The sequence below is a fragment of the Oryzias latipes genome, chromosome 12 (genome assembly GCF_002234675.1).
Source record: "Oryzias latipes chromosome 12, ASM223467v1".
NCBI classification, from domain to species: domain Eukaryota; kingdom Metazoa; phylum Chordata; class Actinopteri; order Beloniformes; family Adrianichthyidae; genus Oryzias; species Oryzias latipes.
In genome coordinates this window covers 8,618,576-8,639,016 of record NC_019870.2, presented here as the reverse complement: position 1 = coordinate 8,639,016, position 20,441 = coordinate 8,618,576, and the positions used below count along the sequence as shown (strand labels likewise).

The following is a 20,441-nucleotide window of genomic DNA, read 5'->3' as shown; positions in this document are numbered from 1 at the left end:
TAGCTATACAAGTCATGAAAGGCATCAACTGTTTTTTTTTTCCTTAAAAGATTGATTAAATTGGGTCTGAATGCATTCAGAAACTTATATTTTACAAACTAAATAATAAAAAACAATATTATTGTGAAATGATTGAATAAATATTAGGCGTAGACCACATTTTTGGGACTCCTCCAGTTTCTCCATTTGCACTGAAAACCTTTGCGACCATTTATGCAAATTTGGGAAATGCTGTATGACGGTATTTTTTAAGTAACTTTTATTTACCCATGAATTAAAATGGTAAAACTTTTAAAAGCCAATCGCTCGTGTCGCTATGAATTTAAACAGTTTTTGCCCTTTTAAACAAAGTTAGTTGAGCTGTTTTAGACAAGGTCCAGCTTTTTTCTTTTAAGTGAGATGTCATTTAAAAAAAAATCATTATAAGCTATCTATATTAAAAAATAAGTAGAAAATAAAAGTATTACATTTTACAGCTTGGGGCAACCTGAACTAGAAAATCAACACTTGCAGTTGTTTTTCTTCCATTGACGTCTTCTGCAATGGCAACAGCGAATTAAAGTATTTGGGCACATAAACAAAAGTACTAAAATAGATTGAACATCTCTAATTCCAGTTATCTGTGGGGTGCAGTGACCTAAATAAAAATGACCAGGAACAACACAAAATTTGGAAAAATAGCTTTGCTTAGTCCCAAAGAAAACAATGAGATAAATAATTAAATTTGCTGACAGCTTTTGAATGAGCTCTGGATCTTAAGCATTACCTGCTTTCATCCAAAATACTTTTATCTGTACACAAAATATTTCAACCACAGAGTAACCAAAAGTTTGACACAGATAAGACTTGTGGTGCTATAAATTATTTTTACTCAATCAGAAGTCAAAAGTTGTCCAGGTTTTTATTCAAGAATGAAAAAGAAACAGACAATTTGTTGGGATCTGATTTGTAGTTTAAAACCTTCAGTTGAGAATCTCTGCAATTCATAACTGACCACATAAAAGAGTTTATTCAAAACAAAAAATAAAAGTAATCATTTCTGTAATTAATCTTATTTTAAAAAAATTGAAGGTTGATTTTGTCTAATTTGGTCTGAATTTAATAAAGATTCAACAGGCCAAACAACAAAAAAGCTATAAAAACAATTTTTTTGAAATATTAAAATACAATTTTATATATTATGATGGGGGAAAAAAAATTCACCTTGTTTACACCATTTTTTGGAAACAATTGGACTAATATTTAGAATAAATCTTACACATGCCAAAAAATAAAGATATAAGAATTTAAGTCTTTGTAGTTAAATAGAAGTAGTGGTTTATCATTATAAACCTACTCAAAAGTTACTTTGTGAAGTAAAGCTTCTCGTAGGAGAGCAATTTTAGCAAAAGCAAGTGTTTCTGAATACATTTATTTTGTTACTACCCATCCATGATCACATTGCAGACTATTTTCATATTTTTCTTATCTTGTTTTTCTTTATGATGAGTCATCATCGGTTTATTAGATGCTCATTTATTTATTTTTTGTTTAGATTGACTTTAAAAAAAGAAAAAACCTTTTAGATGATATGGACATACAGAAGAAGCACTGTGGTCATGAAAGTATGGAAACTGGACACATCAACACGCTGATGTATAAAAAACACGTTTTGCACACAAATGTAACACCCACACACTGAGAAAGATTCTTTGGAGATCCGATGGTCAGTCTAGACTTTAAATAGGGTCCACAGCATGCTGAGCTCTGAACTCCTGAAAGTCCTCCGGGATCGTGTCTGTGGAAAAGAAAAAAACTGTCACGATGGGGCTTTAAAGTCAGAAAGCTTTCACATTATGTTGTTTGGTTCACACCAGAGTTCTTCAAATACCACACTTCATTTGACAAGTGTGAAAACTTACCTGAAATCTCATGTGGACATACCAAGTAATCTTGGGCTGTCTAACAAGGGTGTCTTTACTTGCAAATGAACCTTGGTGCAGTTCACTTCAGTGTGAATGCAGAGGGACCGTTCACACAATGGAATTAAACGAAAGTAAAGGATACAAGCCCCTGCATTACGAGTAGAAATAAATCACATTATGGGCAAATCTGAAGAAATATGAGTGATGTCAAGTTTGTGAAGTGACTCAATGTGTTTTAAGTGCAACGCTGAAGACATTCATATATTTGCGTCAGAGGACTAGTGTAGCTTACAATATTTTGTCTTGACATTTTCCCCCCACTGGTTATTCCCACTGACTATCTAAGAGGGAACTGGACAGTGACACCTTCCCCCTAGCATTATAAAGGGGAAGTACCCACTGACTCCAAGAAGCCAAAATCGCATCGATTCCAATAGAAAAATAAACAGCTGTTACCCAGCCATTTTATTTGTCAGAATAACCAGTCTTTCTCTGCTGCCTTTTTTAAAAAGAAAAAAGTTTTTTCAAGTCCTAATTGTTTTTCACGATATTTTTTCAATAATTTTTCAAGTTACAAACTGACCAATCAGTATGTTGTCTCATATACTCACATTTGAAACGTTAGAAAGATGCTACTGAGCCCGCTATTAAGTGGGTGGGGCCTTATCTATTTAACTTAGCTTTTAATTAGATTTTATATGTGGTATCTTTACTCTTATATTGTATATGCTTTTTTTGTCACATATTTATTTGTTTAATGTCTTTTAGTCCTTTTATATCTTAACTTATTCTAATTTATATTTTAGACTTTTTTAGGCACTAAATCCTCTTATCTTATTTTATTTTAATTAATATTTGCATATTTTACCTGTTTTCATATTTTAACTTTCTTATTTTATTACTTTTACATTTTAGACTGTTTACGAGTGTTTTCTCACCCTTGGCCGGGGTGTCAGTGTTCGGGCTCCAAGAGATTCTGGCCATGCTTGTCCCCTGGCATCTCTTGTTCCGACTGCCCGGGCTGCCGGGCCTGGTGTGCCCAAGTTTGGTGCTCTGGGCCTGGGGGTTGGGGGTCTCTTGGGCGGGGGGTGCTGGGGATGAGTTGTGCTTGTGTTGCATGGATGCTGACACCCCGACCAACAGGAGGACAGGGCGGACGGCTCCTTCTGGGTTCTCTTTTCTTAAGCTCTGTCATCTCTCTTTTACTTGTGCTTGTTTTTGTGTGTTTTATTATGAGGGGCTTATTTAATGATTTTATTTCATATGTGGGGTTTGGTTTTATTGTATTCTTGTTTGTTTTTTATGGAAAGCACCTTGAGCTGTCTGTTTGACATGAAAGGTGCTTTATAAATAAATTAATTTGAATTTGAATTTCCAACAAGCTCACTTCTGATTGGTGAAATTGGTTGCCATAGATACATTGGCTCAGACCAGTCACTGCTTACTAACAATGACTATCTCCATAATGGTGGTGTCCGTAACATGAAAAATGGTGACTATATTAATTTTGTTGCATCTGGAAGTAAGTCATTTTCTATGTGTGATGTCACACTCTTTCAGTCCAGTTCTCATATACGGTACAGTCAATGGTCAGGTCTCAGTTTTGGAAACTACCACCACCAAATGAGCAGCAGGCTACTAATTGACATCTTTGAGTAATTGGGTCCACTTAATGTAGAAACAAACCAAACCAGATGAAAGTTTAGTTTTCTTTGCCTGTTAGAACAGAGCCCACTGGACTCCCCTTAGTGAGTGGAGTGAAATAATTCTTGTTTTCTCTTACCATTGCAGCGGTATTTCAGGTTTGACCAGATTATGTTTTCTTGTGAGAAACAGAACACGCCAAGTCGTCCTCCTCTCATGGTCGTGTCAATAGTCACACCGGAGTCTGCCACCAGCTCAGTTCCCTCGTAAAACCGTGCTCTGTGCAAAACACAAAATTATTACATGCTTTGCTTTGTAAATGTGGGAAACTAAACATCTGACCTGATTATACCTGATGTATCCAACTTGTGGGCGGTGCTGCAGATACCAGCGGTAGGAAACCTTGTCCTTCCAGCCGACATTCCTGGGATCCTTCCACAGCAGACGGACCTGATGGTTGGTGTCTCCTGTGTGCCACAGGGAGTTCCTCAAATGCTCTCCGGGGCCTGTTTTGGATTTCACAGCCTAGTGAGGAGAAAACCGCAACCCAATGAAAAGCCATGAGGGAAATGAGACACAAAATATGTGGGAGAAGGGAAAACAATTCCAAACAATTCAATCTGTCACCTTAAGCTGAATGCCGGGCTCAGCCACAGCCCGGAAGGGAGTTGCCTGCCAATAGGTTTGCTCTGTCTGCTTCCACATCACCACGTAAAAGGAGGAGGAGTCCTGGTAGCCAAAGATGAAGCCTGCATAGTCATCATCGGTGACGGTGTTCACGTGAAACGTCCCTTCAAAGTCGACTCCGCTGAAAGCCGTGTACCCTGAAACCAAAACCAGCTCAGTTAGAGATTTATACAGAGAATCTGGTGTTGCATTGACTCAAAGGGAAAGGGCTTTTATACCAACAGCAAGTCCTGGGTCACTGTTCATCGTCTGAACAATCTCCATTCCCTGTTTGAAAAACCAGAAAGCAGGAAAATAAATGTTTCAGCTCTAAAATTAGATGTAGATCAAATAAATTAGAAAATGAATTTTGCTGCTATTCTCATTTGGAATCTACTCTTAATGTTAAACAAAAAAATGACATGATCCTTTTTTTTTTTTTTTTTCATCTGCCTTACATGCACTTTATTTTCTCATTTCTTAGTCATATTCTGTCTCTTTTAATGATTTTTTTTGTGTTTTTATGTTGTACAGATCAGCAGTTGATGAAGTTTAAATAATTTTTGGGGTTCTTTCTGTCAGCTCAGTTCATTTAAGCTTTTTCTTTCTTATTGTTTTTAACAATCTCTAGGAATCCAATTAAAAATAATCAGGAAAGAAAAAGTCAAGACCTGACCTGAAATTAAAAGATCAAAATCTAGACCTAAAAATAAATATGGTGAGATCTTAAGAGACCTGAGTAATAAAAAAAATACCTGCTGGAGGCCAAGATTTCAGCTTTATAATATGAAAAAACACAAGAAGTTGAAGAAGTTTTTGATTTAAAAACCTGCTGCATTATGTCCTTAACCTCTGTATGAATGCAGTTCAATTCTAATTTTGTCAGAGAAACGTATCTGCTCCTTCTAAACCCTTTCTTGTTCACATAGCAGAAAGTCAAAAGAAAACATGTAATGGTTTTTTGGACAAAACAGCAGCTTTGGAGGAAAGAGCTCAAGGCAAAAGCAAAATAATCAGAGAAGAAATTTAAAAAATGGCTTAAAAAATGGGAAAGCTGTTGAGCTGTGTGACACTTTTGTTCTGAAGCTTCACCACCACAAGTGAATCCTTTCATAATCCACTTAACATAGCCCACCTGGTTCAGAACAACCCAGTTAGGATCGATCTGAGCGTCGCCTTCAGGGTCCAGCACCACCGTCTGATACGCCCTGAAGTCGGTCAGGGTGACCTCAGCGTTCTCGGGACAGATGTCAATCCTGTCAATCACCTTGTCCTGATCAAAGTCGGATTCGCACACGTCTCCAACGCCATCATCTGAGGGAAAAAAACAGACGACGCTTAGAAAGATATTTAAAAATTACATCCAATATCGCTCCTTTCTAATGCAAATATGTGTCTGCTGACTCCAAAAAACTCTTTGAAACACTATGTTGAGTTGGAATTTAGAAACTGGATAAAGAATAATTAATTCTATCCAGTGTATTTTTAATGGTTTTGTCTAAATTGACTGATACAAAGTTTGTGTGTTCAAATATATTTTATATCAGCATATAAATACATTCCATAGATGAACTACTGTAATTGTGATTCACCTAAACATCATAAACATATTTCTCACCATGTGATTGCATTTTAAATAATTTGACTTGCATAAATTAGAGTTGTTTGTTGATGTTTTTATTGTAGGATCTTAACTATGTAAAGAATTTTGCAAACTTGTTTTTGTTTCAAACTCAGCCTCAATTGATTGTGCTTTATGAGCCATTTAACACAACAATGTCACGGCGGCTCACTGTCAACTGTACTGAAGCGCAAAAAAACGTGCTTTTTACTCTCATATAATTGCTACTTTGCTCAAGGTCACTAGAGCAGTAATCTGTGAAAAGACTGAAGTAAAGAAAATCCATATCCTAGTCAGTCAGAGGCTGTAGAGAGTGTCACATGTTGCACTCACCGTTGTCATCCATCTGGTCAGGGTTCGGCACCAGCCGGCAGTTGTCCGGTCCCGGTGGTAAAACATCTGGGATGCCGTCGTTGTCGTCATCGTCGTCGCACTCGTCCCCCAGCCCGTCTTTGTCAGAGTCCACCTGAGAGCTGTTAATCACGTATGGGCAGTTGTCCTTGGTATCCTGGTGACCGTCTCCATCACTACAGAGGAAAAAAGAGACACGGTGATGTGAAACTAATGTGAAAAGTTATTCTATAGCTGCAAGTATCTGACAGTGATGCTACCTGTCCTGGTTTGTGTCACAGGAGTCTCCAACCAGATCACTGTCAATGTCAGACTGAAGGAAAAACACCAAAGATAGGATTCAAGTACACAAATGGTGACAAAATTCCTCATATTTTATGCAAAATGCAGATAAAAGCAATTATTTTAGCCTTTATTTAATGTTGTTCTAGCTGTTATGACACTTATGATTAAAATAGGTTGACTTCAGCAGTTCTTTGACTTTTCTGAGTGGATTTTCACAGCATGGGACAAAATAACCCGCAACATAATAAATGTAATTTTTTTTTCTGAATGAAAGGGTTAGTACTTTTAGGTCATAGAAAAAAAAACTGTAACATTGCTGACAAGCTTTAAAACCAGCAAGAAAACAAACACTTTTTGAACAATGTCTAAATGTGCAGAAGAATCTTGCTTGTGGAAAACTGCAATAATATCTCATTTAGCAAATAATCCAAGTTTATTCTCTGCTGAAAAGTTTCCATCTGACTTGGAGTGACCTGGTTTGGGTTGGGGATGTCTGGGCAGCTGTCACACGCATCTCCCACTCCGTCTCCATCCCGGTCCAGCTGGTCTCTGTTCTGGACGCGCTGGCAGTTGTCCAGGAAGTTCTTCAGACCTGCCAAGCCGATCAGCCAGAAGAGATAATTAATGACCTTTAAACTATTTTTATTTTCCAGCTTCTCCTCACTTTCTCCTGTGCTACATTTTGTAAGAAAAACACAGACAAATCTGTATTTACATGACAACAGATTTAAGAAACGATGCAGAATCAAGATTATTTGAGGTTTTCTGCCATTTTTTAATGCTACTTTACAGTTTAAAAGTATTACTCCCTTTAACTCAAAATTTGATGCACAGGATTTGTATTATTCCCATATTTTTAAGATCTTATCACCTCTTTCAAAAATATCTGTTTAAATACAATAAATTCAGAAATTTTAGTGAAGTAATTAAAAATTAGAGTTTTAGAAAAATGTACTGAGTGTTGCTGATTGTTTTCAAATGAGGAAAAGCCAGATATTACGTTCCTAATTACTTTTTTTTTTTACTAGCCTAAGTTTTTATCCTTATAAAGAGCAACACTTTTGAACTTTAACATTTTCATTTTCTTATTGCTTCATTCCAAGGATAGCATTTATATAAAAACGCACACCACCATCTCCTGGAGACTTTTCGTTTTACCACTGGGGTGCACTGTTGCATTGCTGTGGGAAGAAACTGCTGTGGCGGTATTTTTATTCAGCAGATGATGGTATTACAGATCTCACAAAGGTCAAGCAGCACAAACAGCAGTGGTGGAAGACGACCTATCGTCTGTCCTGTGGGTGTTTTTGGAGCTTTAATAATACCGCTGAATGATCAAAGCTCGTGTTTGCTCTGGGGTCAGACTTCTGAGGGCTTTGACTTTTCCAAACAGTCTCAGCGAAGACATCTCTACTAATCCTGGTATATTTTAGAATCAAGACTTGGTGAAGTGTGCAGATTGCTGCTGAGCTCACCTGTATAAGGATGGCATGATTTAGAGGGTAAAAAAAAAAAAGGGGGAAGTACTTAACACATTGAGACCTCTCAATGATGTTTATATAACTAGAGCACGAGTGTTACTGATGTTTCTCCATACCGTCTCCATCCATGTCGTCATCGCAGGCGTCACCTTTGCCATCGCCGTCAGTGTCCCTTTGGTCAGGGTTCTTAGCCAGACGACAGTTGTCACATGCATCACCGTGGCTGTCGCTGTCACTGTTTTTCTGGTCCACATTGGGCTTTAACCAGCAGTTGTCCTGTGAATGAATAACCCCCACACACATGCACACATATTGATTATTTAAAGACCCACTCCAATGAAAATCTTTTTTTTATTTTTATAAACATGTTCTTTTGGTGTTTTTCTGACAATTATAATGAAAATTAAACAAAAACTTGCATTTCTGAGCATTTTTTAATTCAAATTGTTAGGAACAAATGAAAAAATGCAGTTGGAAAAAGATCGTATCTGTGGAAAATATGCTGGTCGGGCCACAACCCTTTTTTTACACTACTCCTTTCTGATGGATCCACTTGTAGATGACTAAAATCCATGTATCTGACTCTAACTGTATGGCTGGATAGCTCCAATACTGCTTCGCACTTGTGTTGCACCGCTAATTTTAGGTTGGGGTTGTAAGGGGCTGTAAGCTAGCAGGAGAATGTGTGAACAAAGGAATGAGGGGAAATTGGGGTAAACACGCCTACAGTCCAGCCCACAAATGAGAGGCAAATTTCCTGCCGCTCCAGCCGCTATGCAGTAACTATGTCCCACAAGACGCCACAGGGTTTTGTTTTTGGCTTAAAACGCCATATTCATAGTTGCGCATTTAAAAAAGTTCAAAAGATAATTGGAGTAGGACCTTACCATATATAAATATATATATATTTCTGCCAAAACATACTTTTTAGTAAGAATTCTTGTTACAATCTATATTTACAGATGTACAAGTTTTCTGACAAAAAAAGCTTAAAATACAAAAACTAGAAAAAAAAATAATTGTTGAAATTCATGGAAGAAAATGAAAAAGAAACTGACGGTTAGTAGCTGAATATTGCCCGGGTCTTGTTTTTGCCATTGACCTGGCTTCTCAGGACTTGCCTTACTTGTTGGAGGTATTTAGCTGTTGCAGCTTTCCTTGTTGCTTGCTCCATGTTGCCATTTGCCTGCAGAATTTCAAGGTACTTGTGACTGTCGTCAATGTCTGCTATTGTTCCTTCTGTGTGGACTACTTTGCCTCTCTTTGTCACCATCCGGCTACATTTCTCAAGCCCGGAAGACAACCCAATGTCAGTACTGTAGATCCTGGTGGTGTGGATCAGGGAGTCAATGTTACGCTCGCTCTTAGCATGTAGCTTGATGTCATCCATGTAGAGGAGGTGACTGATGTTGGCCCCATTTCTGAGTCGGTATCCATAGCCAGCCTTGTTGATTATTTGGCTGAGCATATATATATGTGTGTGTGTATATATATATATAAATATAGATATATATATATATATATAAACACACAAACACACACACACATTTCTGGTATATATAGAAATCCATTTCCACATTTGTGAATGAATTTATTATCAGTTTGTCTGCCTTTAAGCATTTTTATTTTATTTTGGTGCCCCTTTCGCTCCAAAAAAAAAGATTTTTTTAATTCCGAAATGCGCTTTTATTGCTTTTTGTGCATAAAATAAAAGTTTAAATACTGCTCTTTCAGTTTTATGCAGTTTTGACTTTAAGGAGACTCTGAAATGTCCTTCGGGCTAATGGGGCCTTTTAAAGCCATTTAAGAAGTTGAAAAATCTCACCATTTTTTATGTGTTGCTTTCTTAACTGTGTATTTTTATTAAAATGACCAAAACAGAAGTGTGTCCCTGTGAGCAAGCATGTCCACAGGCGTGTCCTTTTCCCCCCAGCATCATTTCATAGATAAAATCAATAAAGAGAAGAATTTATGTCTGTCCTTTATGTGTTTTCAGGCCTTAAATAGAAACCTTTCTACCAACCAGTTCATTAGGAATACTGTCCCCATCTGCATCTTCATCGCAGGCGTCTCCTTGGCCATCCCTGTCTGCGTCCTCTTGACCAGAGTTTGGAACATATATGCAATTATCCTGCAGAAACAAGGTTGGTATTTTTAGAAGTCTACGTCTATCACAGCAATTCAGCATTTGATGATCATTTCCGGTTAGCTTACCTTCCTGCAGTGCGCATCTTTACATTTGAGTTTCTCATCTGGATATCCATCAATATCTGTGTCCTTCCCGCACAAATATCCATTTCCAGCCCAGCCGATTCCACACTGTCAATAACAAATCAAACAAATCACATCAAATACATATTTAATATGTGTATCTTTCCCTCTCCCATGATTTGATACGCACCTCAATACATTCTCCACAAACTGATACAAAAAGATTTGTGGCGATACGATACAGTCTAGCACTTTTTATTTTTATGCATCAAAAACAAAATGTCTTTGACACGTCATTAAAACCTGGCATTTTGGAACTTTGAGGCAGTTTTTTTCTTTGTGGTTCAAAAAAGTTAGGTCATTTTAATTTATCCAGGTCGTGTTTGGGGTGGAAGAGGAAAGATTTAGAGCACATGACACACATCCCGTGAAGGAAGGTCTAATGGCAGGGATGTCCAGGGTGTGTCTAGTTCAGTTGAGCAATTAGCTATTGTTCATATTTTATGACCGATTCTAAGTTTTCGTACAATTATTGTGTGAAGCCTGTTGAAACAACTGTGATGTGATATTGGGCTATTTAAATAATATTGAATTGAATTGAATTGCATTGCATTGCGTTGAATACCTTGCTGAGGTTCACCTTCAGGTAAATGTAATTGACCCAACTTGGTAAAAACAAGCTTGTGATTGGACTTCTATTTGTTTGAATAACATGTACATAAAAAAGAAAAGACAGCAGAGATACAGAAATTGATTATTTACTTCCATATTGATTTTTTTTTTACCTTTTTACAAACAAAATCTTGTTCATATCTGTGGTTACTCCCGGCACTAAATACATTTTTGTTACAGATCTGTATCCTTTACATAACTAATATGTAACAACATTGGAAAAAGACATAAGACAGCATAAGTCATGTCAAAACCCACCTGACAAGAAATGGACCCGTCTCTTTCCAGAACACACGAGGCGTTGGCGTGACACGGGTTGGTCAGGCTGTTTCCACAGCTGACCTCTGGCTTGCAGCCCTTCACAGGGTCTCCAATGAAACCCGTCTTGCAGGAGCAGTGATAGGAGCCCTGTGGGGGGAATCAGACAGCTACTTTGAAAATCCTTTGCAGGGAAATTAACAAAAAAAGAATTCTCCGGGAACAGAGTCAACTTTTACCATGGAGTTCTCACAGTTTGAGTTTGCAGGACAGCCTCCATTACTGGGTCCTTTGCATTCATCAATGTCATCACAAACCTACAATAAATTAAAAAGACATTTTCAGCCCTGATTATTATTAATGTTTTTTGCACTAGAACATTCCTTAAGTTTGAGCTCATACGTCCCTCCTTTACCGTGTTTTGATCCCGTACAGTAGGTCATTATAAATATTTAACTACCTGGTATGTTTTATTGAAATACATAACATTTGCTGCAGGCTATAACTTGATTGAAAAAATGTGAAAGTAGTTTTTTTTTTTGTTTTTTTCTCTCTGGGGTAATCTGCTGTTGCTCTTGAAAAACACGTGTTCTTTGCTGATCTTATGAACGGCTCATTAGACCATTCTGCTTTCAGTAATTTGGCTATAAATCTCAACAAGCTTTGTTGAGTCCCATCTTCTGATGTCAGAGTTTTTTTAAATTACAGTTTTGTTTTAACCATCTGCAGTTGATGTCAGATTTTGGGTCTTCTTAAAAAAAAAATCAAGATTTCCCTTCAAATGTTATTGTTTAGAAAGACCTCTCTGCTGCCTTTCCTAGAATCCCATATTAATTATACTGAACATTCATGTACACAATTGAATACAAATGTGGCTGTGGTCTTTAAAAAAAAAACATTTCTACCAAAATGGACAAACGTTTTGTAGGAGGTATAGGGGTCAGTGAAATTTAGAGATAAACTCCCAAAATTTAAGAGAAAATTTCTCGAGGGTTTTTGTGTCTTTAGGTCTAGGACAGGAAAATTGGCATATAGTTAAATTTATAAAACAGAACCTGTAACCCTTGTGCTTTTCTTGGGACTAACATTGGGAATTGGGTCATCTAGACCCTCTAGACAGTGCGCTGAACCTTTTTTCTTCATGATATGTGATCTTCGCTGGTGTCCATGGATTACATGAAATCTTTCCACCTTATCCACCTTTGTCATGGTAGAAATACGTCAATGTAAAGGTGGAGCCATAGGATAGCACAAGGGGTATTTAGTATCAGTGTAAGTCATGTCTCATCCTCTCCTTTACCTGTTTGTTGGTCTGGGCAAACACGATCCCCACACCCTCCACCGGCAGGCCGATGTAGCCAAGCGGACAGGCATCACATCGGAACCCCGGCGCTGTGTTCACACACTTCACTCCCGGATAGCAAGGGTTAAACTGGCACTGCAGAAGAGAAGGGCATGAGCTCTGCTGAAGCAGCAAAAATGTGTGCGATTCTCAGAGGGCTTTGGCTCCAAAGCTTTTAGATCTGATGACATTTTTACTCATGTGGGACGGATCCTGCTGATGGGGGCCAGTGTGATCAGAGAAAAGATGCAAATATATGCTAACAACTTGTGTTATTATGCTTAGAATATCTTAAAATGGACAACACAAAAAACAGAAAACTGTTGGTAAGAAATTTTTTTTTACCATCAAACACCAAGAAAATCATTGTGTTAAATAGAGGAAGGAAGGGAATCTACTAAAAGTGCTCTTTCATATTTTTTAAAACCTTCACTGTGCGTATTTAAGTTTTAAGTTTATTATGAAAAACATACTAACACTACGTGCAAAGTGCAGTAAGTTTATTCCTCTTGGGACAAATTTAGCCATTTTCTCAGGTTACAAAAGTGTGTTTAAAAGTAAATAAATAAGTAAACTCCAAATGTTTACTTGTTTGAAAATAATTGTTTTTTCAAACCACAAAATAATTTTTGCACTGAATGTTATTTTTTATACTGAAACCAAGTATGCAGTATTAGGGCCACCATAAAGGACAAAAAATAAATAATTATGTAACAAAAAACTGTAGAAAAAAGAAAAATAAAGTCATAGGCTTATTGTTGTTATTTTACAAGTAAAAAAGTTATACTTTTTAAAAAAATAAAGTTGTAATTTCATGATAATACAGCAGACTCAGCGACAGTCTTCAACAGTGTAATGTCCAGCTGATTTCTTTGAATTGTCTACAACATAAATTGAACAGGTAATGTTCGATTGTCTTTTTATATTTTAAGAGCTAAATGTAACCTTCTACTTTTGAAAAAACACGAATTAACCTTGTAAAATTACTTCACTTTGAACCGTAAGTTTTTGATTTCATTCTCATTAATTGATGAGTTTAAAAAAAAGGTACAACTTTATTCTTGTAAAAATAAAACTTTTTTGCAATGATTTGTAAAATGTTATTTCATACATGTGTTTTTTTAATTCATGATAACCCTAATACGCTGTCGTAGGAACCTTATTGTGAAATATAAAAATATGTACATGTAGTGCAAGAAAATTTACTATGTTTTAGTCATTTATTTGTGCTTAAACTGAGATTTGAAAACTGTTTCACGAAGGAATTAAAATATGAGCCAAATATGAGCCAGATATAGCATAACATGAGCATGTTAAACAGTTGGTGCTAAAATTCCATAACATATCCATAAACTGTCCATTTTCTATACCCACTTATTGCTGTTTGAGGTCATGGTAATGCTGGAGTCTATCCCAGCCACTGAAGGACGAATGTAGGTCACACTCTGGACAGTTCGCCAGTCCATGGCAGGGCCACACAAAGACATACAGTATGACCACACAGCCACGCTCACGCTGAAGGGATAATTTAGAGTCACTAATTAAACTATAAAGAGGAAGAGGAAGCCGGAGAGCCTGGAAAAACACCACAAGGAGAACTCACAAACCCCACACAGAAAGGACCCAGCTGGGGTTCAAACCAGGGCCTAGAGGGCTAACCACTACACCACTGTGCAACCCATCCATCTATCACTCAAGAAAAGGATTCATTGATAGTTTTTACTTGAGGTCGCTCCAAATTAGCACTTTACAGATTCTCCTTTCCTGTCAAATGTCACGCTCAAATTTGCCTGGTATTGGCATACAATCCTGCACATACAGCGCAGGAATACCGCACCCAAAATGTCAGATTCATGTTTTTATTTCAAAGCAGCCTAAATGTTGTTGATGCAATATGGGACTCCATCCATTCATTTTCTTAACCTCGCTTGTTTCCCTATGGGGTCAAAGGGCTGCCAAACATTACTACCCAAAGCTGCAAAAGAATACCGTGAAGGTCAGAATATTGCGATTTGGGAAAACCATCCTAATGGCTTATATGCTTTAACAAATACTTATTGTGACAAATATTTAGCATTACTTCGTCGACATCATCGCAGTTGAAGCCATCTCCAGTGTATCCATCAGGGCAGGCGGCACACTCAACGCCATTTGCTGTTTCGATGCACATGTCGTCACGGAAGCAGACGCCTGGGCTACACTTTGGTTTCACAACTTCACTGCCACCCAAATCTTAAGAGAATATAGAAAATAGTTGTAAAAATCCCCTTTGTTTTTCAAATTGCGCTGCTTTATTTTCTGAAAAGCAGTGCAGACACTTACCACACGCCTGGCACTCTGAGATGGTATTTCTGAGAAAGGAGGTTTCTTTAACCTGTCAAAAGTAAGCAGGTTTTATGTGTTCAAGTACAGAGGTCAGGACGGCTGAAGCAAGAATTTAAGTAGTCTCACTGTTGGAGGAATTTACCTGCTGAATGAGGACATCCTTTAACTCGTTAATCACCTTTGTTAACTCCATCATTTGATTCGACAGCTGCTTTGTGTTGACCCCTAAGAGAAATGGACTGTTATTTTCTTCAACTGAAACAGATGTTGAACCTGCCCTATGAACTCAACACTTATGGTGGTTTTCATGTGGCCAGAAGTGTTCTCCTGGGAGACATTTGGTTATCCCTTTGAACATGTATTTTCATGAAGGGAGCCTTACCCAGAGTTTGAACAGAGTCTCTTTGCTGGAAATGGCAGTCTTGTAATGACGCAACACTCTCAAATGAATCTCCAACTGCCAGCTTCAGCTCATCTAAGCTTTCCTGAAAGAAATAAAAGTCCACAGCTAAGCCTTTTGTAAATTTACTGAGCCATTATAGAGATAGACAGAAAAAACTGTTATTGTATGGAAATGCCGATCGCCTGAGGTCACCTGCTCCCTTGGTTGCATCGTCTTCAGCTGTACTGTACCATAACCTGTGGGCAAACCCTGGAAGGCAGCGGGGAGATCCCGGACTGTTTCTACCAGCCGGCAGTCCAGATGCAGCTCCAACCCGCCTGGCCCCTGCTGTTGCAGCCCCCTCAGGTGGAACAGCAGTCGGTGTTTTTGGCCGTCGGCCAGCACCAGGTTGTTGATGGTAACAGAGCTCATCCGTCTGTCGCTCCGGAGGTAGCGTAATACAGCTTTCAGACAACAAGACAGGGAAAAAAAGAAGAAATTACGCAAGACTTATGTGAATTTTAGCATAAAATACAAGAAACCTACTATCAAGATGTCAGTTGTTTTGAAACATAAAAACTCTGCATTAAAAAAAAAAGGGTTAACTTGTGTGTCAAGGCATTACATCGTTTCAAAGACAGACAGTGAGAGACATGAGAAGACAACATCTATCCATCTTCCAAACCTGCTCACACTGTGGACAGTTCGCTGGTACATCACAAGGCCGCTCAGAGACAAACAATCACAAACAGTAACACAAACACCTCAGGGGACACTTTAGAGCCATCAATTAACCTATAAAGCTTGTTTTTGCACAGGGAGAACAACTTGGAATTCATAGTGCGAACCACTACACAACCATAGAGAAATAATTTTTGCACTGAATGTTATTCAGTGACCATCCATCCATCCATCCATCTTTCTGGATCACAGGGTCATCGAAGCCTGTCCTGGCTACTGTTGGTCGAAAGCAGGATGCACAATCACGAACATATACGCTCACATTCACACCTAGTGGCAATTTAGGGACAATTAATAAACTTATGAAGCATGTTTTTGGATGCCGGGAGGTAACTGGCGTGTGTGGAAAAACCCTTGCATGCACGAGCAAAACAAGCAAACTCCACACAGGAAGGTCCCATATGGGATTCAAATCAGGGCCTTTCTGCTGTGAGGTCAGAGTGATAACCACTACACCACTGTGCAACCCTGAGAAAATGAACAGTTTGCATCAATCTTCATTTCTGTCCTTCAAAAATAGTTCGATTTACTGAATAATCTCTGATGCTTCAATGCTAAAACAATATTTTAGGATCACTAAACAATCAGTATGCTTAACTTTAGAATAAAACAATCTACAGAGACTTTCATCATAACTTGGTTAAGCCGGTTTCTTGTTCTCATACCTCGGTTTAGCTTGCCCATCACAGTGAACTCAAAGTACTTGCTGTTGTCCCTAGGGTTGTAGAGACTAAACACAGTGGTCCCGCTTTTGGGCTGCAGCTTAAAGGAGGTCAGGATGAAGGCTTCGTTCACCCCCTGTTCAATCAGACCCCCTTGCAGCAGGTCTGGCAGGCAATCAGGCGAGGTGAGAAGATCATAGACTGTAAACAGGGACATGAGAGACCAATAGAGAGAAGCAGTGGACTTATGGATGATGAGAAATAAACATTTGGGATAATTGTGTTTCGAAATTAGAATAAATCTGCTAACAGTTAGTCTTTTTAGCAAAGTAACTTAAAGTTGTAAAGGTCAGAAGGTGATGTGCATGGAATTTAGTCCGCCATCTGCCCACACCATGAACACACAAGAAGCACAAAAGCAGACAGCAGGGCCCTCGGTTGTGAGGGAGCAGTAAATTGTTCCCAAATGCTCCCAGAAACTGGCTGTGGTTATTCAAGACTGCCCCTGAGCAGATCCTTCCCTGTTCTTTCTCCAGTCTGCATATTTGGTACCTGGTGTTGTGTTTCGCAGACGTTTCGCCACAGCCGAGCTTTTACGTGTCTTTGCACTTTAAATGTGGCGCTGCGGTAAGACATCTGAACTGAGTCTTATTATTCACAAGTCCTCCGGACACTTAGAACGGCTCATGGGCAGCTAGCACAGGACCCCATGAGAAAGTGCACCGCTTCACCCCCTCTCGGTTAACTTCAGATTTCAAGCTTCATAAAACTGTCTCAGCTCAAAGCTGTTAAGCAACCCCTGATCTTGTCCTGTCCTGTATGCCAGCATATAAATCTACCACGGTTAGTTTAGCATTAAGTAGGCAAGTGGTCAACATTCTTCCTTTTAATGCTTATAAAAAAGGAATCTCTGGACTTGATTTCGGGAAAATGTCATTTATATTCTTGATGTTTGGTAATAGTGTGTCCAACTTTACAGTGAATGTTTGGTACAGTATTTAAACGCTCTTACCTAAAGCAGAAGTGTCTTTAAAGGGATCTTGAAAAGAACAGACATTGAGGTTCTGTATTTTATTTATATGCTGAGCTTTTGTTTTGCTTGTTTGGGATTGACATTGTCATTATACAAATCTTTGCTAACGTTGCCAGAAGTCACAGGATTCAGAATGTGTTTCAATGCGATGCCTATTTTCAGCATTTCTAATGAAAATCTCATTCTATGAAGCTCCGTTCACACCACCCTTTGTCACGTCCAATTAAAAGTCTATGTAAATGCGCTTAAACGTGCGTTTGGGCCTTCTGCGTTCAAAACTCTTGCATTCATGTGTAACTACCATAGTTTTTGCAACCATTTTCAGACTCCACATACGAAACGTGTGGCCAATAAACATTGAAAGTTAAACCAAGTCAAAATCTGACCAATCATGGATGGTAGTGACAAATGGATGGCATCCCTTATAATTCAATAAGTGCTAACTGTTTTTGATCATGGAGGAAAATTAATATTCGCAGGATATTCATGAGATTTGCACCGCTTTGACCTTTTGCACCAAGCATTTTCCAACGGAAGGTATCGAACATTCTGTAGGTGGCAGACATGCGCTAGTAAACAGTAGAAAAAGAAGAAGAAGCCCCTCCCTGCTTGTCCGGTGTAAACACCATGGGCTAAATGGGCGTTAAAGAAGGTGTATTTAGCATGTTCTGGAAGGTATGTCAAACACCCAGTGTGAACATAGCTTTAATTCCACGGAGAGGGTTAGCATTTAGTGAAAAAGTATTAAAAAATTTTGTGTTTGGTTTTGCTCACATTGCAGCCTCAGAGTCTGATAAACTGAAATAAATGTATGTGACCTCAGGCTCTTTCAGAAGAATTCAGTAAAACAGAGGATGCATCTTCCGCCTAATGAGATTTGTTCTTTATTTTTTTAACAACATTATGTTTCTTTATATTTAATAGTAGTGATACTGAGAAGCTAAAGTAATCACCCACCCCTGCTAGAGTTGGAAAGAAAAACCCCAAAACTGCTATAATGACAGTAGTGAACTCAATTGTCAATTGCAAAGTTTCAGGAGCTAAAACATGACCTTAAATTCCACTAAGCCAAAAAATGCTTCTGATTCAGAAGTTGATTTCTAATGCAAACAAAAAAAAATCCTTTTTGAATCATTTTCACATTATTTTCTTTCAGAGTCATTGTTGGGGGAAACTCAGGATTAGTGAGAATCCCAGGTTTAACTTCTGAGCAGGGAGTCTTTGCAATCCGACTAAAGAGCAGATTTCAAAGTCCTGTAATCTCATCCATCAGTGAGATCATTTTTCAGATAGTGAGATAAATCAATAGCCTCTTACAGAACACAATAGGTGTTTTAGGCCTCTAAAATCTGTCTGAAGCACTGCTTTAAATTGCTCCCACTCTTTTTAAACACTGCAAATTCAAGCTATTTACAGGGAAAATGACGGATTATAAATCCCATTACCCTCGACTTGTTTTATGTAGAACAGCAGGCACCTATTACCAAAGATTGCATGGATTAATGGGTGTTTGGAAACTTTGCCATCAGTCACCTTGTGTTATTTGAAAGAAGTTAATAAAGTAATATTTCTACATGACATCTGCAGGCTCCATGTTTGTGTTTGACCTTGGATAAATGGGATTGTGGCTGTAAGAGTGTGTCAGACACTGAGAGAGGAGAAAGTGGGATCCAAGGTTTAAAACTGTACTCAGATGAGCTCTTACGATTCCCATGTATTATACCTGTTAATTAAAAATATGAAAAAACGTCATCAGCTGAGTAAACTCAAGCAAATCTGGCATATTGTCAATGAAAAAGGTTTCTTTTTTTCAAATAGACAAGTTAAATTCTTTACCTAAATGGAGAATAAACAACACTTTTATTATTGTTGTTTTTTACAAGGTGTGTCACTCATATTCCTCATAATCTTCCAGAAAAAAAACATATTTTATCAATTTCTTATTCATTTACATTTGCTTTATTGCTATTAGGTTCTCTGTGCTTTGAATGATGTTTCTTTAGTTTTTTTAAATCCTGTCATATTTAACACTTTAGTTTCCACTAACATCAGACAATCTTTACATTTTTAAGACATTTTTAAAGCTCCAGTCAGACTCACCCAAAGCTTGTGCTTCAACATGCAAGCAGAGATTTAAAAGCAGCTGCGAGGTCAGAAGCAGAGTCCTCCACATGTCCATTGTGTCCTTCCAGTTTTTCTTCTTGTTTGAGTCAGAAACAATTGTGCTTTTCTCTATTGACTTCAAGAAAATACGTTACAAATACCTTAACCAGTTCAATTAAAGCTGTTGACTGTTTTTGTGTATCTGAGTTGTGAAGGAGTCGGAGCTTTGTCGAAGGAGGAGCATCAGGACCAAAACCTGCTTTTAAAACCTTCCTAAGACAGCCCCATGCAGAGAAGGAGTGACCCGGGACTAGTCTTTATATTGGCCCCTGCTGGAATTCCCACAAGCCTTTTTTATTGTTCATGTAGCTGCTAATTCAGGTCAGGGTTCCTTGTTCGATCAGAATATGGTTCATATAGAATATTTTCTAAATGTGTCTTCCTCCTTTAGCAGCTAAGCAGGAAGAGTATTTTATGATCCCACTTTGGATCAGATGTGACACCTTTCTGAAATGCCCCAGGTTTTCGCTTTCATTTCTGGTCAAAAACAGGAAATGAGCGCTCCGGAGCTCAAGCGTTAACAAGCCACGTTAAGCAGCCTCAGACAGGGGATGGGTTAGCGAGGCCGGCTGGTCGTCAGCAAGTCTGGCACCGCACAGCTTACCACATTTGGCAAAGATGAGGAAGCTCAGGTTTTAATAGTGTTTGTTTTTCTCTCTCCTAGTTAATGTGGATTTATTCTTAACCCACTCACATCTAA

At 38.2% G+C, this 20,441-nt stretch overlaps 1 protein-coding gene across 1 annotated transcript; it reads right to left on the bottom strand.

The window, feature by feature from the left end:
- Nucleotides 1-882: 882 nt before the first annotated feature.
- Nucleotides 883-19,934, bottom strand: LOC101168881 (thrombospondin-4-B). Its single transcript, XM_004074562.3, has 22 exons — nucleotides 19,679-19,934; nucleotides 16,549-16,746; nucleotides 15,356-15,606; nucleotides 15,143-15,245; nucleotides 14,903-14,985; nucleotides 14,758-14,809; nucleotides 14,516-14,667; nucleotides 12,394-12,531; nucleotides 11,333-11,410; nucleotides 11,094-11,243; nucleotides 10,167-10,271; nucleotides 9,976-10,083; nucleotides 8,069-8,228; nucleotides 6,945-7,063; nucleotides 6,447-6,499; nucleotides 6,169-6,362; nucleotides 5,350-5,528; nucleotides 4,454-4,502; nucleotides 4,176-4,372; nucleotides 3,901-4,073; nucleotides 3,688-3,827; nucleotides 883-1,777 (listed from the first exon to the last, which is right to left on the bottom strand). The coding sequence occupies exons 1-22, from the start codon at nucleotides 19,755-19,757 to the stop codon at nucleotides 1,719-1,721; spliced, it is 2,820 nt and encodes a 939-aa protein (XP_004074610.1). The 5' UTR covers nucleotides 19,758-19,934; the 3' UTR covers nucleotides 883-1,718.
- Nucleotides 19,935-20,441: the final 507 nt, after the last annotated feature.

Excerpts from the sequence above, each read along its gene's own strand:
- LOC101168881 (XM_004074562.3), bottom strand. The coding sequence starts at position 19,757 with ATGGACATGTGGAGGACTCTGCTTCTGACCTCGCAGCTGCTTTTAAAT. Across the intron at positions 15,607-16,548 it reads GATGGGCAAGCTAAACCGAG|CTGTATTACGCTACCTCCGG; the intron begins GTATGAGAACAA and ends GTTGTCTGAAAG. Across the intron at positions 14,810-14,902 it reads AGGATGTCCTCATTCAGCAG|GTTAAAGAAACCTCCTTTCT; the intron begins GTAAATTCCTCC and ends TACTTTTGACAG.